The 21,815-nt window shown below is 52.3% G+C and overlaps 1 protein-coding gene across 1 annotated transcript; it reads right to left on the reverse strand.

Annotated features, from left to right (window-relative positions):
- Positions 1-3,465: 3,465 nt before the first annotated feature.
- On the reverse strand, positions 3,466-20,424 carry LOC138444695 (proline-rich protein 36-like). Its single transcript, XM_069598004.1, has 5 exons — positions 20,359-20,424; positions 19,695-19,746; positions 19,181-19,281; positions 6,051-8,926; positions 3,466-5,566 (listed from the first exon to the last, which is right to left on the reverse strand). Exons 1-4 carry the CDS (start codon positions 20,422-20,424, stop codon positions 7,394-7,396), a joined length of 1,752 nt encoding a protein of 583 aa, XP_069454105.1. The 3' UTR covers positions 3,466-5,566; positions 6,051-7,393.
- Between the last annotated feature and the right edge of the window lie 1,391 nt (positions 20,425-21,815).

The raw sequence follows: 21,815 nt of genomic DNA on the forward strand, positions 1-21,815 counted from the left end.
GCACTGTGATGGGTGTTCTTGAATACTGTTCTAGTTTCCTTAAAATGGTTTCATAGTAACCAAGTAACAAGAAAAAGGGGGGAAACAACCCTGTACTAACATAGCCCCTCGTTATGAAACCCTGAGGTCGGGAGGGACCTTTAAGGGTTACCTACTTTAGAGTGGGGAGCAAGAGTTTGATTTTCTCAAAGGATTTCAATAACTGGCCTTTGTTTGAAGCAGTCAACTCTGACAATATGGCGGTCTGAGAATTTTCCGTGTCTGGGGGCGGTGGCTGCCAGCCCATGAGGTGGGATCACTGGCCTGACAGTGTAACACCCTGCCTTTTTCTAACCCCATCCTAATTTCGATCAGAGTTCAATCTATTCTGTGTTTTTCCTGTGTGCCTCAAAGTTATTTTGCATTTAGTTTACTCCACCTTGTATAATATTTATATTGTGCAATGTTAAAAAGAATATGTTATATTGTATGTGGTGTACATAGTGCAAAGTGATTATTTCTATTTCAGGGCATATTAATATTCTCATATTCCTTCCTATCCTGGTGCACAGTAGCTTTTGATTACTAGTCACTTCTAGTTTAAAGTTAACTTCTTCCTGGGTCATTGACTGTTCTTGTGTAACAATCGATTTCTTTGAAACTGCTGCAGAGGTAAACCATTAGCGGACACCCTTCTGACTCTACCTCTTCACACCACCCTGCCAATCTCAGCAGACTCAAAACTTCCAAGTTTATTCGCCAGACCTGTTGTCTGGGTGCACATTACTCACAGTAATACATGGAAGAGTTAGATGAGAGCGCTTGGTTACAATGAGAGGGTGGAATGGGACTCTCGTGTCATAAGAAAAGGTTTTTTTCCTGCAAGCATTCCCATCATCTGTCAACTCCCACATTAGTCAGTCTTCTTATATAATAATGCAGCCAAATTTATGTTGAATTTAAAACCCATTTATAATTCTACTTTAAATTTATCTGCTTGCTAAGAACAGATTCTAGTGCTCCAAGCTTCAAATTTGGAGATTTGTAAGAGGGAATTCAATATTATTCTGATTCCTCTCTTACAGAGTATGAATAAAAAGTATATACAAACTTTGAAGTTTGTCAATCAAAAGAGTGAAATATTACAAGAGACTGTTGTTGTCATGGTTTGAGTTGTAATCAATATCTAGAGTCTGACCACTGAGCAACAAGATTTTACATACCGATACGTGATGTAATCTCTAGAATAATCCAGGAAGATTTTAGCATCCTTTCTACATTCTCACCCCAGAATGAAGACTGCAGAAGCCCATGAAGAACTTAAAGCCTGCCTGACATCATCTTGCCTACAAACTGAGTTATTGCTTTGTCCTAAAAATTAGTTGTTTTTTTTTTTCCTATGAGGCTTTTCAGAAATTTACAGGATGCCCATACTTTAAATGTGTACAAAAAAAAAAAAAAAGATTAAAATAAAGGTGCAAAGAAAGTTTAGTATTTTGGAATGGTGCTATAAAGTTGAATGTGTTGGTATTTGAATTTTTGAATGTCACAGAGAATATTACTGGGTGGCATGTGTGCAGAAATAATTATTCAAATGTTTTATTTAAGATCAAGAATGATATAGAATCAGTTTTTGTTGGTGAATGTGGCCTATTCAAAAACTAGTTAGGTGGTTTTTTTAAAAAAATTATAATAGAGAATGATTTTTTAAAGGGGTTATGAACAGTTTGATAATGCAGAATGTAAGCTATTAACTACCTCTTTTACGAAAAGAAGATGGCTTTTGCCCTGAAATCATTCATTTACCAACTGTTGGAAATACTTCATTTTTTATCAAACACCATGTACAAATTCCCATTATCTGTTCACCTGCAAGGAAGCAAAGTATTATAAAAGAGCCAAAGTGACCAATCAAAATAGTCCATTTTCTTCTCGCTGAGTTTTGTTTCACTTTCTTACCTGGGCCGCCGAGCGTAGCTGTCTGATCAGTCTGCGCTCCACCACCCCCATCACCTCCCTCAGAGACCCTCAGAGTCAAACAAGCTTTTAAAACTGCCAAGACATATTTTGGGGGATAGTAAATAACCTGCTAAGGTGTCACACTATTCATTAATTTAGCAGAAATGCATTGAACACTTGCTGTGTGCCAAGCTCTGTTCAGGTGCTGAAGGGTCATTCATGAGCAAAGACCCTGATTCAGTTATGTTCTGGTCATTCTTGTCAGATAATTAAGAAATAAACTCATCTTCCAAATCCAGTGTTTATGCATTGAGAACACTGAGTATGTATATTTTGTTGACTAAGAAATGAAGTGAGGCTCTAGCTGTGGAAATCAGAGTCTGGTAAGAAGGAATCTGGACTGAAAAAACAGCCACGTCACCATGTGGCCTGACCCACATGCTTGTGAATCTGCAACATGTACTGGGCAGCTGGTCTGCGGCCCCTTCCAGCTCTGCAGTGTGACTAAGGCACCCAGTGCCCTTCCCACTCCTTTGCACACGAGGGTGCTTGTGCGTTCCCAAGTGCAGGGGGAAAACCCAGAATCATAGCCTGGCACCCAGTGATCCCAGCTTAAGCGATCAGCCCTTGGAAGTTCAGGAATTGACTGAAGCTATACAAGGAGACCTTATTTAGGGCTTTTTGTTCTCAAGTCCCACAGACCGCCACATGTACCCATGCCCATCTCCAGTTTCATGCTTCTATCCATGGATTTGCAGTCCTTTTGTTTTATGATGATCCAAGTCATGTAATCCCCTCAAATGCCAAAGTCAAGTTAATTTACTTCGGGGTTTAAATATATGAAACCCCGAGGGGGAGTTAGGGGAAGGCCATCTAATGTGTCCCAAAGTACAAGATTCCTCTTCCTGAATCTGATTTCAAGGACTTAAAAGTTTTACCCCAGCTTTTTCTAAAGTATATTCTAAGAAACAGAAGTGATCTCAAAACAAAACCCACTCCTTACATATTCTCCTCTTGGGCATCTATAATCCACAGTATCACTTTAAAAAGTCTGAGAAATCCTACAAAAAAAGAAACCTGTTTATCCCAAGCATTTCCTGACTTAATCAACCTTGGAAGTTTTTTAAAATCCATATAAACACGCTGCCAAAGCTTGGGGAAATAATGGCATTAGCTGAGGATTGTGCCTGACTTCTAAACAGCCATGTGCCTTGCTTATCCTCAGTGTATTCTTACTTCTTCCACTGAAATTGAGATGTCCTTGAAGGAGATACCACGGAATCTTCTCTTGCTCTCTCTACAACCTTCAGTGAATGAGCTGCTTAAATTCTTTGAATCTCAATTCGTCACCTGTAATTCAGTGTAACACCTACCCAAGGATTGGTGAGGATTAAATTAGATAACTGTATAAAGGTCTTATAACCTAAGTGATCACTGTGTATTAATTGCATACACTTTCCCTTTGGTGAGTGCCCTAAAGTGTACTTAACGTAATTTAAAAATCTGGTCTAAGAGAGCATCTTCCCATTTTCATAGTCACATAGTTTGCATGGCTTTTATTGTTTGGGGATTTCTTGTAAAAGCCATAAAGACTCAGTCCATTGATTGGCTGTTGAGTGCCAAGGGTGAGGGCATAACTTCTCTACTGAGTGTTCTTTTTAGCTGTTGGACTTCCAGAGGTGGTAGGAGTCCTCGCCTTTCATTCTGTAGGCCTTGGGGGAGACGTGTATATCTCTGGAGCACAGTGCAGTCATGCAGTAAACTTGCCCTGTCCTGTCCTGGGCGGGGTGGTGGGGGGAAGGGGGCTTACAACATTTCAGGGGTCAAATACCACAAGGGGCTGATCAGAGTTTTCTTTGCTATCCCTTTTATCTGATGCACACAGCAGAGAGCTTCCCTAGAGAAAAGGGACTGCAGTCTTCACACTTAGCTGGAAATGGGCCATACTTCTGTGGGTTATAGAAGTTGAATGCAGGATATTCTTCATTTCCGTGTAAGCTTAAGTTCAGGTAAATAAATAAAGCCTGCGCTTTGATCTTCTGCGGAAATTTGGTATTTAGCTGGGCCTGGATCTGTACGTTGGACAAACTAGATTTTCCAAAAGACTCGCGGAACCTAAACTTGGATTCAGTCCCTTGAAGATATCCTTGCCCAAACGAAAGCAATTCCTCTAGGCCAGAACCGGCAGCGGGTATAACACTGCTTCCTGGTAAGTAGTGATCACTTCACATTTGGATGTTTTTTACACTTGAAAGAATTTCACAGCTATTAGTTGTTCTTTATAGAAGCCTTAGTGTAGAATATTATAACATCCGTTCTCCAAAAACAGAATCACAGGCTGACACGTAAAGTAGTTGGAAACAAACTGAGACCACCCCTTTCCAAGAATGTGTATGTCTTAGAAATGTCTTCAGCTTCATGCAAAATCTAAAGGAGAAGGGGACTTTTAAAACAGAAGCCATGAAGGATATTAGCCACAGACTGAAGGAGGGAGAGGGGGCAAGGTGGGAGTGTCTTGCAAAGTCTCAGGACAAGACAAGACATAATGTCATATGCTCACTTAGCATCTGTGCCTCTGTTGAAGGGAACACAGTCCAAACTAAATCAAAATCAGGAAAGTCTGGACAATGCTCTGTCCTTGTGCAACAGGTCCTTCCAAAAGCCTCACTTTACTGTTGTCTTCACAGTCCTCAAGAGCTTCATCTGCATGTTTTGTGTTGAGATACAAATAAAATTATCACCCACTCGGTGCTATAAGCAGTCCAAGTTACAGGTCTCAGCCACCCACACCTGCCTGGGGTCTCCCTTCTACATCCAAGGGTTGTGGGAACACCTGTGAGAAAATCCTTATTATATTCCTACTGGACACAAGATGCTCCAGATGCCCAAGTCAGGCTTTCAAATACACCCTAAGACTTGGAACAGAAAGTAAATTTTCTTAAAAAAAGTATTGTTGGACCCAGGGGCTTTCATAGATGATGAGAAATTAGGATTAACTAAACCCCAGTTAGCCTTTAAATTGAAATCATCTAGGGAATGGGCCTGTCCAGAAGGAATTGGCAAGTCTTAGGTTGACTTGGGGGCTATTGGAGTTTTCCACCAATTAACGACTTTTTTGGTGCCCCAGCCAAATAACATTGAGGGTTTTAATTCCGTAATATTTTTTCTTTCCAGTTTCACTTTTCAGTCACCCAAGAGAGGGATAAAAAGGGACATGTGAGGAGGACACCAGTTGTTTATATTTAGATCATTGCTTTTAAAATGCTGGTTTAATATGAGCAGTTATTTGTTCCCATGGGGAGGAAAAATGACATGACATCTGCATATTTAGGATGAATACACTTGAAGCTTGATAAAAAATTTCCCCATAAGTGCAATGCTTGTTTTGTTGGTTCAGTGTATTTTTCACCAAATGGTGTGAACATATGGCCCATACTTCTCTTGGCCATAAGATCTGAAGGGAGAAGACTCCTGATGGCGAAGAGCCATGGTGATTTATCGAGATGAGTTTCAGTTCCAGAGAGGAGCCTGGAGTGATGGCCTCTCTCAGCCAACTCTTGACATGCGATCCCCTCTTCCCACATTTATGTCTAACGCCTGCTTCCATGGGTAATAGATTGGAATGCATCTGGAAAAAGAAGGGTTTTGCTAATTAGTGGAATTTCATCTTGGTGGACCTTGTTTTCAGAAATTAAATTTGTATTAGTTTGTGGGCTCAAAAGTGCCGGGCAATCACATCCCCATACAAACCGGCATCTACCACCCAGAATCGTCTGTAAGGGCCGATGTTAAATGGTGCGATTCCTCAGCGCCTGGAAATCGTGTTTCAGTTCTCACACTCACTTAGGGAACTGAAAGGTTTTTGGAGAACACTCTCCTCAAAGTCTCCCGCCTGCCTGCCTTCATGGAGGTGAGAACTGCTCTCCACGCAGGAAAGGGGGCTTTGGTGGCATTTCCCATGGCTCCTGCCGTCCCCGGGAGAGGCCTGCCTTCCCAGCTCGTCTGCCAACGAGCCCCCAATGCCCTCTAGCCCTCTTCACCTCCAGGACAGAGGGCTTTTGACCCTTCCACCCTGCAAGGGCCTGGAGGTGGGCGTGACCCAGCCCCAGTACCTGCCACGCGGGAGCAGCCAGTCACGTAGGCCTTGGCCCGGCAGGGTCTTCTCAGGAGCAGTGTTCCTTGTGCGTTCCCACCACCCAGTCCAGGTTCGCCCGCTTCTGTGCCTGCCGATCCCTTCAGCGGGACACAGAGGCAGAGCCTGAACCTGCCATCTTGCATACACTGCTGCTGTCGTTTAGTTGCTCACTCACGTCCCACCCTGTGCGCCCCCGTGGACTGCAGCCCACCAGGCCCCTCTGTCCATGGGATTTCCCAGGCAAGAATACTGGAGTGGGTGGCCATTTCCTACTCCAGGGCATCTTCTCAACCCGTGGATCAAACCCACGTCTCCTGCATTGGCAGGCAGATTCTTAACCACGAGCCACCAGGGAAGCCCCTTGCATGAAATAGGCATTTATTAATCATGGCACTTTCTCATCCCATCACATGCCTAAAGGGAGCCACAAGTCAGCAAGTAAGAACCATTCAGCATGATGTGTGTTGCATCCGTAAGCAGAGGATACAGGGGAAGAACTCAGCTTTCTTGGTGGGATCAACCTGAGAAGGCTTCCTGTAGGAGGCTGCCTGAGTTGGAAAAGGAGAAAGTGTTCTTTCCCAAGTAAATGGCTCGATGTATCATAAAGTTAGGAAAGATGCCCGGGCATTCTGGGACCTAAAAGAAATCCAAAATGGTTCAGTGGCAGGTTTTGAAGAGATGTGAAGGAGGAGGGGGTGGGGGTGCCAAGGATGAGACTAGAGAGGTGAGTACAGGACCTCTAGAGCCCTGCATCCCCCTGAGAAAGCTGGGTATGAAGGACTTGGTGAAATTAGAGCTCAACTTAGCAGTTTTGCAGTATTCCAGCGAGCAGTCCTAAGGGCTGGTGACAGCAGCTACAGGAAATGAATGCAGGGGCTTCTTGACCTTGTGGTGCTTACGGAATGGCCCGGGGTAGCCGCACACGGAATCCAGCGCCTACATAGAGGCTGGGATGCAGATCTGGGTGTCATGTGCATAGTGGGGGTTGGGTGGATCCCGGGGGAGTGTGCTGACTGGGAACACATGAGGGCCGGGCTCTGGACTCAGAAGGAGAGCACTGAACGGAGAAGCTGGGGAGGAAGAGCAGAAGATGGGGGGGTAGGAGAGGGGAGGCTGGTGGGGGGAGAGGAGAAGCTGGGGGGGAGAGGGGAAGCTGGGGGGTGGGAGAGGGGAAGGTGGCACGAGGGAGAGAAGCTTATGGGAAGAGCAGAAGCTGGCAGTGGGGAGAGGGGAAGCTGGGGGGAGGGGTGTAGGAGAAGCTGGGAGGGGAGAGGGGAAGCTGGGGGTGGGAGAGGGGAGCTGTGGGGGGAGAGGAGAAGCTTATGGGAAGAGCAGAAGCTGGGGGGAGGAGAGGAGAAGCTGGGGGTGGGAGGGGGAAGCTGGGAGGGAGAAGGGAAGCTGGCGGGGAGGAGATAAGCTGTGCGGGGGAGGGGAAGCTGGGGGAGAAAGGAGAAGCTTATGGGAAGAGGAGAAGCTGGGGAGAAAGAGGAGAAGCTGGGGGGAGGAGAAGCTGGCGGCGAGGAGAGGAGAAGCTGGTGGGGGAGAGAAGCTGGTCGGGGAGAGGAGAAGCTGGTTGGGGAGAGGACAAGCTGGGGGGGAGAGGAGAAGTTGGGGGCGGGGAGGAGGAGAAGCTGGCGGGGGAGAGGAGAAGCTGGTGGGGGAGAGGAGGAGCTGAGGGGAGGAGAAGCTGCGGGGGAAAGAAGCTGGAGGGCAGCGGAGGAGGAGAACTCGGGAGGAGCAGGACCCCGAGGCGGAGGACACGGGGAGGAGCGCCGTGCGAGCCAAGGGCGGTGCGGGCCGCGCATCAGCGGCTTTTGCTGCGTCCAGGCTCCGGCAACGGGGCGGTCGTTTCCCTGCCGGCCAAGGGCGTGTCGGGCCCCACTCCAGAACCCCCAAGAGAGCCCCCAGGGCCGGGTCGGGCCCCCCCTTTAGGAGCTCCTCGGAAGCTTCGAGAGGCGCAGCTTGCGGCAGTCGGCGAGGCGGGGAGTCCTGCTTGACCCGCAGCCCTGCTTCTTCCGAGCTGCTGCTGCTGCTAAGTCGCTTCAGTCGTGTCCGACTCTGTGCGACCCCATAGAAGGCCTCCCACCGGGCTCCCCCGTCCCTGGCATTCTCCAGGCAAGAACACTGGAGTGGGCTGCCATTTCCTTCTCCAATGCATGAAAGTGAAAAGTGAAAGTGAAGTCGCTCAGTCGTGTCCGACTCTGTGCGACCCCATGGACTGCAGCCTACCAGGCTCCTCCGTCCATGGGATTTTCCAGGCAAGATTACTGGAGTGGGGTGCCATCGCCTTCTCCGCCTCTTCCGAGCAGGCAACGGTAAATCTACTCGCTCCTCGAAAACGGTGGGACCAAGGAGACGAACTGGCCGATAAGCCGTGTCCTCCAGCCGCCCCGGCGTCCGCGTCCCGGAGCAGGGAGGCCCGCCTGCCCCGCAGGGTGGAGGCCAGCGGCCCGGAGGCGGAGAAACCCGACCCTGCCGGCCCGGCGTCGGTCTCGAGGCGGAGGACGGCCCTGGAAGCCGGCGCACCGGGGACCCTGCGCCGCTAGCGCCCGGGCCGCGGGGTCCACAGGCACCTCGGGCGGCCCCGGCCGCGGCCGGGATCCGAGGCGCGAGGGGAGGTGCCGCGCTCCCTGCCGGCCCGGCCCGGCCCTCTCCAGCCCCCGCCCCGGGCCGCGGCGCCTCCCGGCGGCCCTGCGAAGCCTCCGGGACGGCCCCAGGTGAGCGCCGAGGCCCCCGGCCCCGCTTCCCGCTCGCCACCGCGGGAGGGCGCTCGAGCGCGGCCCGGCGACCCCGGGGCCTCGGTCGGCCGCGCGCCTCCCGCCCGCCCGGGCCGCCCTTCTCTCTCCCCTCCGTCTGCTCCCGGCCCGCGAGAGGCTCCCCCTTCCCAGGGCGACCTCCTCCCGGGTCTGACCTCCTCCCCCTCGTGGCCTCCTCCCCCGTCTGACCTCCTCTCCTTCCACCCCCCCCACCCCGCCCCCTGCCTCCTCCCGGGTCTGACCTCCTCCCCCGCGTGACCTCCTCCCCACCGTGGCCTAGGACCCCGCTGCCCCTGCCCTTCTCTGACCGCGTGGACACCGCCAGGCCCACCTCCCCTTGCTGCTCCGCCTGGCTCTGAGCCGCTCCTGTGCTGAATGCTCCGTCGTAAATCTCAGTCCCTCCTTCCCTCTGGGTTATTTTGTTCTTTATTTTCCTTATAATATCTTTATAAGAAACTGCTCTTTACATTCCTCATTAGAATATGTATCTTCATTTCTGTTTGATTTTGTAAAACATTCAGGTTATCCGTTTTCTTGGAACAGGCCCTCAGCTCTGGTGGCTGTGTGATCGTGATCAGGATTCTTCCTTTTCCTCCCTCACCTGTGGATGTTGGTTTTTTCGGGGGGGGGGGGGGGCGGGACTCCTTTACTCAACCCTCCCCCCTTCTTCCCTTTTCTAATGGTCTCTAATGATTTCTATATCTGAGCATTTTTCTTCTGTTGTTTCTTCTTCTCTGCTCCTTTGTTTCCTTTTGGAAGCCCTGTTATGCAAATCTCCCCCAACAGATACGCTGTGATCTTCCTCTTTTTATCTTTTTTGTTATTTACTCTTTTCACACCTACATCTTCTAAAGAGTCAGAGAATTTCTCCAGGTAATTAGTTTGCAGTGCAGTGTTAGTCGCTCAGTCATGTCCAACTGCTTGGGATTCCGTGGACTTGCTGGTCAGCCTCCTTTGTCCATGGAATTCTCCAGGCAAGAATACAGAAGTGTGTTGCCATTCCCTTCTCCAGGGGCTCTTCCTGACCCAGGGATCGAACCCAGGTCTCCTGCATTGCAGGCAGATTCTTTGCCATCTGAGCCACCAGGGAAGCTGGCTTTCTGCAACATCCAATACACAGTTCACTGCTTCTGCAGACCTAAGAAACAATGGGTAATTAGTGTTTTACTTCTAGAAACAAGATTTTAAACATTTGAGATGGTTCTCTTTTCATCGGTGCAATTTCCTCCCTGGTCTCTTTGAGAATATAAAGTTTTCTTCTTTCTTGGAGAAAATCAAGGAATCAATTTTCACAGGAAAATACTTGTTCATGTAAGCTCCCTTATTGTAGATTTCTGAATCTTTTTGTATGTTCAAGTATTTTTTTCCATAGTTTATTGGATTTGAGATGGGTTTTGTTGGAAACTATTAAAAGGCTTCAGTCCCACACAAAGGAGTAAAGAGGAAACTTTATGTTTTCTGTTTCTGTATTTTAATTTTGTTTGGCTGGAGGCTCTCTGAGCCATAGACGAGAGGGCTGACGTTACACTGGAAAGAACGCAGCAACAAAAGTTCGCCGTGTCCTGAGTGTCGTGCTTAGCTGGCTTCCAGAGGCCGTCCGTGGACATTTGCTTATTCCGTTTATCTGTTTCTGGCTGTGCTGGGTCTCCGTTGCTGCCCGGGCTTTTCTCCAGTTGTGGCGAGTGGGGGCTGCTCTCCAGTTGCGGGCTTCTGCTTGCAGCGGCTTCTCGTCTTGGAATGCAAGCTCCGGGGCACGCGTGCTTCAGTAGTTGTGACGCTCGGGCTTAGCTGTTCCTCGTCATGTGGGATCTGCCCGAACCGGGGATCGAACTCATGTCCCCTGCATTGGCAGGCAGAGTCTTAACCACAAGCCCACCAAGGAAGTCCTATAGTGGGCTTGTTCTGCCCACCCGACACTGGGATGGGTGGGTGGGGTGCAGGGGTCACAAGAAATAGGAAGGGAGCTCCATGGAGGTGGCTAGGCAGTGTTGTGTGTGAGTGTGTGGGTGTGTGTCTGTAAGTGTGTCTGTGTGTGTTGCTTACAGGCCTTCTCTAACTGCTGCCGCCACCTCCATGAGAGGCCCTTACGGAAATAACCCATTTTACTAATCACGATGTCCTTTGCAGGTCAGGCCTGGGGGTGGAGGCCAAGTCGGGGCTCTCTGCCAACGTTTCCTAGGTCTTTCCCAGCCCTGCACAGGGAATGGGAAACCAGAAGTTCTACTCCAGCAGCCTGGGGTGGAAAATTATGTCCCAGCTCTTACGTTTCCCTTTTGGAATTTGGGGGAGCTTCCTTCTGTGATCTGACATGGCTAGGTTTTCATTATGAAAACACTGTATCCCGTACCTTTTTAAGTGACGTTTTATTTTTAAATAACTACAGACTCACAGGGAGTTATGCAAATAACACACAGAGGTCCGCAGGTGTCCCCGTCATTGGCTTCTCCAGAGGTGACGTCTTAGCTAACTATATTCAGTGTCGAAACCAGGGCCCTGACATTGGTGCAGTGTGTGTGTCCACACCGTACTTCTAAATATGCAAAGGTAATAGAAATGGCCGTTTCTATTTCTAGGTGCCTCCCCCTCAGCCCCCAGGGCCCTCGGTCCTTGCTGGTGTCAAGCCTCCACCCGTCTCGGGGGGCAAGGGGCCCCCCCGGATTTCTGGGTGATGAGCTGGTCAGCAGAGCCGACTCCTTGTGCTCAGGACTCTTGGCCTCCACGTCACACACGCTCACCCTCCAGGACCAGGCTTGGGGTCCGAGGCCCCCAGGCCTCTGGTCAGCCCAGGGCTCCAGCTCCCTGATGGTGCTCCCTCACGATGCTCCCTCATGGTGCTCCCCCCACGGTGCTCCCTCACAAATGACCTTGGGCGTTCAAGGGCTTTAGTAACAGGACACCAGGAGGGGCTGGGTCCCGGCCTTCCTCCAGGTCCCGCAGACCTCTCCGGAGCCCCGGGTCTCCCCGTCTCATCCTCCCCTCGGTGGAGGCTGTATCCTGAGGATGCCCTCGGCCACCCGGTCATGTTGGTACCCGTCCGCAGGCCTGAGTCCCAAGGGTGGGAGCTGGGAGTCATCCCACACAGGATCTGGTCCCTGGGGGATCAACGGTACCTCAGAGGAAGCGGGGTTAGTCCTGCACAGAAATCCTGCTCAAGAGAGGGGGAGACCTGCGCTCATAGCTGTGTGCTTTCTCATGAGCTTATTGTTCATTTATTGAGCTTACTGCCACAGAGGGAAAAAGCAACATTCCCTCTTTCTTCAAAGGCGTCACGTGGCCATTTGCGAGCTGGGCTTTTCCTTGGTTTCCCCCAGAACAGAGACCCTTCCCTCCAGCTCCTGGAAGCACGCAGGGTCTGCCTGCCCGGCCCTGCTCCGAGGAGGGCGGGGGCCGCAGGGGAGGACCGTGGAGGGCGATGCTGGCGCGGTGAGGCGTCTTTCCAGAGGGCCGGTCTGGAGTGGCCGCAGGCGATGAACAGCCTCGGGCTTCCCGAGGAGGCCCCGGTGAGCAGCCCTCTCTGCGGAGGGCAGTGCGGTGCAGCTCCGTACAGTGAGCAGTCTTCGCAGCACCTGTGACTCCTGAGTCTGCAGAGACCCGAAGGAACCAAACATGCCAGCGACACCAAAGGCAGGAAAACCTGGAGAACGACCCCTGAGCGAGGTCTGCCCCAGCGCCGGAGAGCGTAGCACCGGGACACCCACACCCTTGGGTCCTCTGCCCCGGGCGCCCTCCTCCAGCCAGCAGCCCTGGGAGGGAGCTGTGGCCCACCCTTGCTTGCCAATGGCAGAAACCATGGACTCATTCAAACAGAAACAGGAACTATTAGAAGGATATCAGGTGGCTCATAGAATCCAGAGAAAGACAACCAGGCTCAGCAGAAGGGCGGGGACCACAGGAGGGTGGCAGCTGAGAACGCGCCAGCCATGCGCGGGGGCCGGGCCCCACCCTGAGACCTTTGTGCCAAGGCTTTGGTGGTCAGGGGACACTGGCAGGGGACAGGCAGCAGCATGGCAGTGGGCTGTGGACGGCATGTGCCCCTCCGTGTGGCCCTCCTCCGACACCCTGTGGCATCCTGGCATCCTGCGGCTGTCTTGTCCGCAGGGCTCACGGGGTCAGCGGGATGGTGGGTGGCGCGAGGAGCTCTTCCTCTTGATGCTCCAGACAGCTCCTCAGGCTAGCAAGGCTCCTAAGGGCTGGTGCTTCCCTGGGAGGGTGGCATGGGTCATAATGGGGGCTCAGGGTGCTCCTGGATGGGGATCAGGACTCACGGTGGGTACAGAGTGCATGAACGTGAAAGTGTTAGTCGCTCAGTCCTATCTGACTCTTTGCCATCCCAGGGACTGTAGCCCGCCAGGCTCCTCTATCCAGGGGATTCTCCAGGCAAAAATACTGGAGTGAGTTGCCATGTCCTTCTCCAGGGGATCTTTCTGACCCAGGGATTGAACCCGGGTCTCCTGCATTGTGGGGCCCATTCATTATCATCTTAGCCACCAGGGAAGCACAGAGTGCATAGATGACAGAAAAAAAGGGGGTCCTCTAGGAAAGGGAGAAAAGCAAGTGATTTGGGAAAGGCCCAGGGTGGGAGTCCTAAAGAATAGAATTCTGACGGCAGGTGAGGACGCGGTCTGAAGAACACGTAGGACAGGCTGGTGTGCGAGCGTCCTGCCGCCGAGGATGCTGACAGTGAAGCAAGCAGGCAGTCGTTAGAGCCCGGCGCTGGCCTGGCTCTCGAGTTCCCTGCAACTTTGCGGGCAGCAGCCGTCGGCCCCCGCTGTTAACCCTCGGAGCAAGGGGCTCCTCCCGCGGGCCTCCCCCGCCCGCAGACGGGGAAATGAGAGCTACGGTATTCCGCGGGCCTCTAAGACTCATCGAAGCAGTTAGAACTTTCCCGAATGGCCTGTCCGGAGAGGAGGAGCACAGAGCGGGTGCTGCGGGCGAGGGCTGCGGGGGTTGTGGGGGATGAGGACGCAGGGACGCGGGAGACGGAAAAGCCCCGCCCGCCGGGGTGCTGGGCGGGGGCGCGGGGGTCTCTCAGGGCCGGTGGAGACCCCACTCCAGCCCTCCTGTGTGTCTCCGGCCACACTCCTCCCAGCGCTCGGCCCCGAAGCTTGCCCACGTGGTCCGGGCGTGCACTGGGTCACTCACTGGCTCCAGAGCTGCACCAGGGTGGGCACGGCCTGCGGGCGCCTGGCCCAGAGCCCCCGCGGCGCCTGCCGCCCGCTGTCTGGGTTGCGTCCCCACTGAACTACCCCGGAGAAGTGGGTTTGAGGGACACGCTTCTGATAGAGCAGAGGAGCTGGCCTCCTCCTGTTTTTAGCACCAGACGGTTTAGGAAGACCCTGACCCCGGAAGGTTCCCTCTCTAGCCCTGCTCCGTGTGGTCTTCCTCCACCGCCCAGGTCGGCCGATGCCAAGGGGAGTCTCACGGCAGCGCCAGCCTGTCACTTCCTTACCCCAAAGGCACTGCGTCTGCGCCTGCCCCGCTGCTCGGAGGAGGGTGGCTCCGCTTGGGCTGGGAGCGTGTGGCACCATCGCGGGGCTCCAGGGTCCTCCGTCCTGGGTCCTCCTTGCTGCCCTGACCCCGAGTCCCCGTCTACTGCCCTCCATGAGCCCTGTCCTCTGCCCTTGCTCAGAGCTCCTGGTCGGTTTTTCCAAGCAGCTTGGTGGTGGCAGGTCAGTGTCAGGAAGGAAGGGTGAGTCTCACCCAGCAAGGGGAGGAGGAAAGCCCAGTGGGAAGTACTTCCCATCCACTTCTCCCTGGTCTGAATCGGGGACAGGAATTGGGATGTCAGAAAAGCAAAGCTTACACAGTCCCAGGAATAAGAGCGTGTGGGAGTGTGGAAGGGGTACTGAGTGCCAGAAACCACCCACATGTACCAGAATCCATCTAGGGTCTGATTATTAGCAAACCAGGCGCCAACTGAGGCCTGCAGGCTACCCTTGGCCTTCAGCAGCAGCATCTTGTTTTACAGGGTCTGCCAGCAGGCTGAACTCCCCGGTGCAGGGCCGGGAGCCACCACGTGGGTGCCAGGGCCTTGACCCGGCCCCTGACCCGGAAGCTACTAGCTAATGAGAAGCCATAATTAGCAGGAAACCTCACAATACTTCCTCACTTCCTGCAGCCTCCCCGCCATAATGCAACCTTCCACCGGTGCCCTTTCCTTAAGAGGTTAAAAAACGCATCCATTGTAGAAATTTGAAAAGCATGAGAGCATAGAAATAAAATTTTGGAACAAAAATTACCTGTAACTGGCACTCAGAAATATCCACTTGAAAAAAAGTGTTCAATTTTATTAGCAAATTTTAAAATTTATTATATCATGAGCCTTTTCGTGTCATTAATTTTTCTAAAATTTGAATCTTAGTGGCTGCCTAGGGCTCCATTTATTTCACCAATCCCCTATTGTTGGACGTTTATGTCTTTTCCAAATTTTCACCACCATAAAAAATGCTGCGGTGAACATCCTGGAAGATAAATCTTTGTGACTATCTCTAATTAATTCATTAAGATAAATTCCTGGTATAAATTCCTGTAAAAACAATGTATCAAGTGGGATGACTATACTTAAAGCTATTTGGACACATTGTCATGGTACATGGAGAGGAAATCACATCTTTGAAAATCCCAAGTGTACAAGTGTACAAAGGCTCCTTGAACCCAGCCAGCTGTCTTTTTCCCCTAAATTTGATAGACAAAAAAGACCTTTTATTGTTTGGTTTTCATTTCTTTGTGAACACAATTGAATATTTTAAAATACGTTCTTAACTCATGTTTTGTCTTTTGGAAAATTTCTCTCTGTATCCTTTGTTGATTTCTCTACCAGATTATTACTCTCATAAAACCGTTCCTGACCTCAGTCTCCTTCTCCAGAAACAGAATCGCTTGGACCGAATGACCTCTTGACCCCAAGGTCATTTCAAAGAGCTCAGATCTTCCTCTCTGCTGTTACCCTCCCCTCATCAGCAGCCTGCCCAGGTCTCTAAACCTATCAGCATAGCTCCAGGAAAACTTGAATTTCAAATGTCTGCCTGGGTTGAGTTTCACACTTAAATCAGGTGAGTGATCAGACTCACAGCTCTGAGTGGGAGCCAGTCTGTCCCTGAGGAAAGTGTCCAGGCTGAAGTCTCTGAGTTCCACTGGGTGTGGGCAATTCTACCTCCTGCAGAAATGCCTGATGGGCGCCAGCCTCCACCTCTTATCAGTTGAAATGATAACACATCCATAAAAATTTAAATCTTGTGACACGGAAGAACTTACTTTTAAATAAGAAAAGCAGATTCCAGGAGAATGGAAGCCCTTGCACGTGTGCTCCCGTGTGGACTCAGAGAATGGCACCTGGAAGCATGTTCTGCAAGGTATTAACAATTTCCGTCACTAGGAAGTGGGGTTACCAGTTTTCACTTGGTTCGTATAATTTGTGCTTTTCCGCACAAATGTGAATATTGATTGGTCAGCAGAGCTGCTTTCCCTTTCCGGGGCCACGTGTCAGTGGCTTCGGGCGGCTCTGGGTGGAACCTCATTACGTTGTCTGCTGGATCTTGTCAGCCCTTAGAGGCCTGGCTCCTGTGCGTGGAAGGGGGTTTCTTCAAAAAGAATGTTCTCCCACTGGGTCTTTTGTGGGTCTCTGGGCCTGGTGCTGCAGCCTCCTGAAATAGGAGTTCTCGGGGGACAGAATTCAATGCTGTACGCTCCCGGGCCAACAGGAAAACATGGTCCAGGAATTCACCATTTACCCGCCTGGCACAATCGCCCCACCCTCACACACACACGCGTGTGCACATGCATGCTTCTCGAGGCAAGACGAAGGCGACCTCTCAGGCCTGGGGTCTCTGGCTGCCTTTCCAAAGCTGGTTTTCTGAGGACCTAAAACAGCTGTATTGTGACAGCTGAAGTCAAGGCTGCCTCCCTGTCGGGGAGGGGCGCTAGTGAGAGAACTGTTTAGGCGTTCCTGCAATGCTGCCTGTTGTCCTGAGCGCCCAGGAGTGGAGGAGTGGACTGGTGAGCTTTCATTAGCTTCAGGTTGCCTTCAGCTGAAGACACGGGGTTGAGCACCTTTTAAGTAAGCAAGTCCCTGGAGAAGGAAATGGCAGCCCACTCCAGTATTCTTGCCTGGAGGATTCCATGGACAGAGGAGCCTGGTGAGCTCCAGTCCACAGGGTCGCAAAGAGTCAGACACAACTGAGCGTGCACGCACACAAGTAAGCAAGTCAGGGCTCACGCGTGTGGGCTGCTCAGGGCCAAGCCCCGTAGGCTAGAAGCCACTGCCCTGTGGCCTCGGTCCCCAGACAAGCCTCCTTCATGCAGGACCTTGGGGGGATGCCTTGGGTCATAGCAGCTCAGGGTCATAGCAGACAAAAATGCCCTTCCAGGCCCCAAGAGGGAGCTCCCCACATTCCAGAGTGTGGGAAGAGAGCTGCAGGCTGGGCTGGGGGAGCAGGGAGAGCCCGGGTCTCCAGGTCTGGAGTCGTTTCAGTGACAGGTAGTTTCACAAACATGTGTCACTCTCAAGGTTCAGAACTATCGATACCTGGGACTCAAGTGACAGCTCAGAGAGAGGCCTTTCTGATAATTCTTTAAGAAAACCCAGTTTTCCAGTTTTCCATGTCAATAATTGGAGGCGGGACAGTCAGAAAGATCTCAAGCAAATTAAACTTTCACCACCGGTGTGCACGTTTGTGAATGGGAACTCTAATATGAATCTCTGATTAAATGGGGGTGATGTTCACGGGATCCTTTGCTCTTGTGGCTGGGATGGCAGGAGCTCAGTAAGCCGTCACTCTCTCCTTCTCCTGATGCCCGTGAATCAGAACCAGGGAAAACCCACGGGGACCCAGAGTCAAGGTCCGGTGAACAGGGCAGGACTGAGTGCCTGCTGGGGTGGCCCCGGGCAGTGACACGGAGCAGAGATGAGCCCCTGGTCTAGCAGGAGTGTGTTCTATGAGGAAGAGAGCACTTAGTCAAATAATGATAATCACGACAAAGTTAGAGACTAACAGGCAAAGTGATCTGGGAGTCCAAGGAAGGAGAGTCGGTCATTTGTTAGTAGTAAACCTGTGATGTAAGTATCGCTATCATATATGTTACGTATTATACATGTATGCCTGAAACGCGATAGATGTGCTTCCCAGGTGGCGCTAGTGGTAAAGAGCCTGCCGCCCAGTGCAGGAGATCCACGAGATGCAGGTTCAGTCCCGGGGCCAGGAAGATCCCCTGGAGTAAGAAATGGCACACCACTCCAGTATTCTTGCCTGAAAAAATCCCATGGACAGAGGAGCCTGGCGGGCTACAGTCCGTGGGGTCACAAAGGGTCGCACACGGCTGAGCAACTGAGAACACACACCCGATAGATGACAGACAGACAGATGAAAGACGTCTGCTGTGAACCAGGAGCTGTGCTCAAAGTGGGAACAAACCAGCTTGGATGCTGCCCTCAGGCCTCTCAGTGAAGCGGGGGAGACAGTGAACAAGAAGACGAGGGAAAAAAAACAAAATTACAGACGGGAACGCGCCCGACAAAGGGAAGACACTGAGGTGACGCCACGGAAGGTAAAGAGGAGGTGCCCATGTCAGCGTATCAGAGAGGGCCTCCCTGAGGAGGTGACATAAAGTCAAGCCCAGAGGATGCCACCGTGGGACACATGAGGGACAGGGGGACAAAGAGGGGCCCCTGGCTTCAGAGGACTCCCAGTGTCCTGAGGATAGAGCTGAAGAAGGTGGACTGAGATGGGGCTGGGGGTGGGGGCGTCAAGGAGGAGTCTGGCTGGACCCAGAGAGCCTCTCCCAGGACGGGGCCTTGGGGACGCTGTCTCAGGACACGACGGGAGGCAGCCCTGGGGGTGTGGGCCAGGGTTCAGCAGTCAGAGACCATAGGTAAGAGCTGGCCAGGGACCCAGAACGAGGCTGGACAGGCCGTGGGCCTCCCAGAGAAGAGCATCATTGTCCTCAGGCACGCGCCAGCCATGGGAGGGCCAGACCAAAGTCTCGGGGCAAAGGAGTCAGAGGTCTGCACCAGCAAGCATTCACTTTGTCGACTCAGAAAATATTCAAACCTAAAAACTGAGTTATGTTTGATTTGGTGGAACGTTTTAGGACTTAAGCCCAGAAGGCAGCATCTCAAGTAATATTGAGAGAACTGGTTTGAGGAGGTGAGGGGAAGAGCCAGGTTATATACTTTGCAACAGAGGGCAGGTAGTCCAAACATCAGTTTTCTTTAATGTCTCAGGTTGAGGAACTCAGCACTTTTCTGCGTACGGGGAGATGTCTGGGCTCACGGAAGTCGTCCCTTTGACAGGCGCCGCAGCGATCCGGGGCCTGTGTCCCGTGCTCTCATGCCCTGAGTTTCCTCGGGGCTCACCGTCAGGAGTGGCTGCAGGCTGGCGGCCACTCGATGACAGGTGCTGTCCTTCCTGAGTTTCCTCTGGCTCACCAGCTCGCCGTCCTTGGTGGCTGCAATTGCTGATGAGTGACATCCCTGTTTACTGATACGGCAGGAAATAATTCCATTTTGCAGCTTCTCTGCCGTTTTTATTTGGATCTGTTTTTTCATCCAGGGACACTACAAGAGTGTCTGCAGGGCACCATGTTTGCCCCACGCCACCACTGGGGGAGGGTGGCGGGGGGTGGGGGGGATTGGTGCTGTGTCCCCAGCCCCTCTGGAGCCAGCATGTCCCAGGCTGCCAGGCGAGGGCCTGGCCGTGTAGCCTGGAAGACCTCCTATCACCCCTCTGCCGCCTTTCAGCTCCAAATCCACTTGCTCTGTCCGAGTCTGCAGAGAAAGCCCGGGTGAGGGCAAGAGGAAGACCCCTCCCAGTGCCTGCCTGAGCTCCACACACCCTTGTACCCACTTCACTCTCGCCCTCAGCACCCACCCTGCTTGAGTTCCTTTCCTGGGGGCTTCCTGCTGCCCCGGCTCCAAGGGCACTGGGGGCACGTGGGGCACAGGGGTTGTGCTGTGGGCACAGGTAGCCTGAGATGTTCCCACCAGGGCTCAGGCTGTCCCTTCACAGGCCGTGTCGCCTTGGAAACATGGCCCAGGGTGGTCTCTCAACTCAGGGGCGAGACCCCTCCATCCTCCCGCCCCCTCCTCTGCCCTCAGACTGCAAGATGAGTGCCTGGTGTGACCCAAAGCTGCAAGGAGCTGCAGGGGAGGGTACCCTGGGCATGTCTCTGCTCTGATCAGGGACGACTTGCTTTCCCAGGCGCCTCCAGCAGGCTCTGGGACAGTGAGTGTCTAGCCCTTTCGGCCTCTGTTGTGGGGGCTGAGGACACTGGCGGCTGTGTCACCTGACTGCCATACTTAACTTTCTCTAAAGAGGCCGTTTCAGTGTATACGGTACCATCCAGCCAGGCATAACAACATATTTGCCTTACACTTAAGTTTTCTTTAAAAAAAAATTAAGCTGCAGAATACTGTCCGAAATTCCTTTCTCCATGTTCCTGTGCGGGGTGCTCTCAGCCCGCTGAGGTGGGAGATGTGATTGAACAACCCGTGTGGGCACTGAAGTAAGGCTTAGTGTCTAGACTGGACCTTACCCTCTGCCGGCTCAAAGGCAGTGGACCACGCTGACCCTCCTTGCGCGGGACCTTGCTGATCACCATCTTCTTCAGCTACTAAGCCAGGCTTACCTCGCAACACCCCAAGAACATAGGGGCTGGAGGCCTGTCTCCAGCAGCGCTTCTCTCAGCCGGACACGGTGGTCAGGGGCCCTGGGCCTGGCTTCAGATCTTAACTCCACAGTCCATTAGCCCTGCGTGTCGGCTTTCTCCTCCGCCATACAGGGTCGGGTGGACCATCTACATCACGCGAGGTGGGATGGGCTCCGTCTGGTGGCATATGACTGACCTGCTTGGTGCAGTGTGGCACCTGGAAACGTTCAGCGACAGCAAGGCCAGGCCACCGTCAAGGCTGCCCATGTTGTCGGGAGTGGGGCCTGTCCCTCCGATCATGCTCTGGCCCCATGCTGAGCTCTGCCTTCCGTGAACCTGGGTTTGAACGTCAGATCCCTGCCTATAGGTTGGGCCTCCGGATGGGGCGACAGCTGTGGGTCATTTTCATAGGGAAGTGAGCGGCCCTGGAGAAGAGAGCGACCCTATATTTCTGCTGCACCTCAAAAGAAAACTTTACATTTTAAATTAACAGCATGTCCACAGCCGGTATTTGTGGTTACTACCTGTAACGTAAATCTCCTTTAGAGATGTGTAAGAACAGCATACATAATGAAATATCAACAGGAAACTTGATTTAAAGTGGCTTTTCATTAATATAACAAATGAAGTGTACCAAAATTTGAAAGTACATTCCTTTGGGCCTAATTAAAACACTGAACAAAATACATGTATGTGTGTATTTTAAATGAAGACATTCAGCAGCCAGAATTAGCTCCCCAAATGAATGCAGATGGGAAAGCACAGCGTGAGTGTGTGGTCATCAGGAACACAGCCCCTCCTCCTCCCGGAGGCATCTCAGGCGTTCGCCCGATTTCGCAGCCTCAGGAGGGGTCAGTTGAGTTCTGGTTTAAAAATGTCTCCCTCTACACAAGTGCCTCCCAGGGCTACCTTCTGGTTAGAGGCTTTTCCGAGCACCTCAGAAGGTAGCCTGGAGCTGGGATGTCCCCTGAAGGAGGAGAAGGTCCTTGGCCCAGTGTCTGTGGAGTCTGCCTGGGAGGAATCAGTGACTGGTGCCTGGAATCGGTGGGCTGCCTCTAAACGGAGAGGAACGCGGACTGGCAGGGAGTGGGCTACCCACGCTGGCATCTGGAACAGGAGCCTAAGGGCAGTGTGGCAAGGCCGAGGAGATGGCGGGAGACGCAGGAGCCTGGGGTGAGCCGCTGGCCAGTGTGGACAAGCGCCCCACTGGATGGAGGGCAGGGGGTGGACGCGCCATTTGCCACGATCCTCATTCCCACTCTTTGATGGCAGTAAACTCCAGGGTGCCCTGGAAACCCAGCGGAGTCGGGGGCAGCTCTGGCCAGAGTGGGACCCCTAAAGTC

This window comes from Ovis canadensis, chromosome 8, assembly GCF_042477335.2.
Source record: "Ovis canadensis isolate MfBH-ARS-UI-01 breed Bighorn chromosome 8, ARS-UI_OviCan_v2, whole genome shotgun sequence".
NCBI classification, from domain to species: domain Eukaryota; kingdom Metazoa; phylum Chordata; class Mammalia; order Artiodactyla; family Bovidae; genus Ovis; species Ovis canadensis.

Excerpts from the sequence above, each read along its gene's own strand:
- LOC138444695 (XM_069598004.1), bottom strand. The coding sequence starts at position 20,424 with ATGGTGATCAGCAAGGTCCCGCGCAAGGAGGGTCAGCGTGGTCCACTG. Across the intron at positions 19,747-20,358 it reads TGCCTTTGAGCCGGCAGAGG|TGCCCTTGGAGCCGGGGCAG; the intron begins GTAAGGTCCAGT and ends ACGTGCCCCCAG. Across the intron at positions 19,282-19,694 it reads AGGAAAGGAACTCAAGCAGG|CAATTGCAGCCACCAAGGAC; the intron begins GTGGGTGCTGAG and ends GTCACTCATCAG.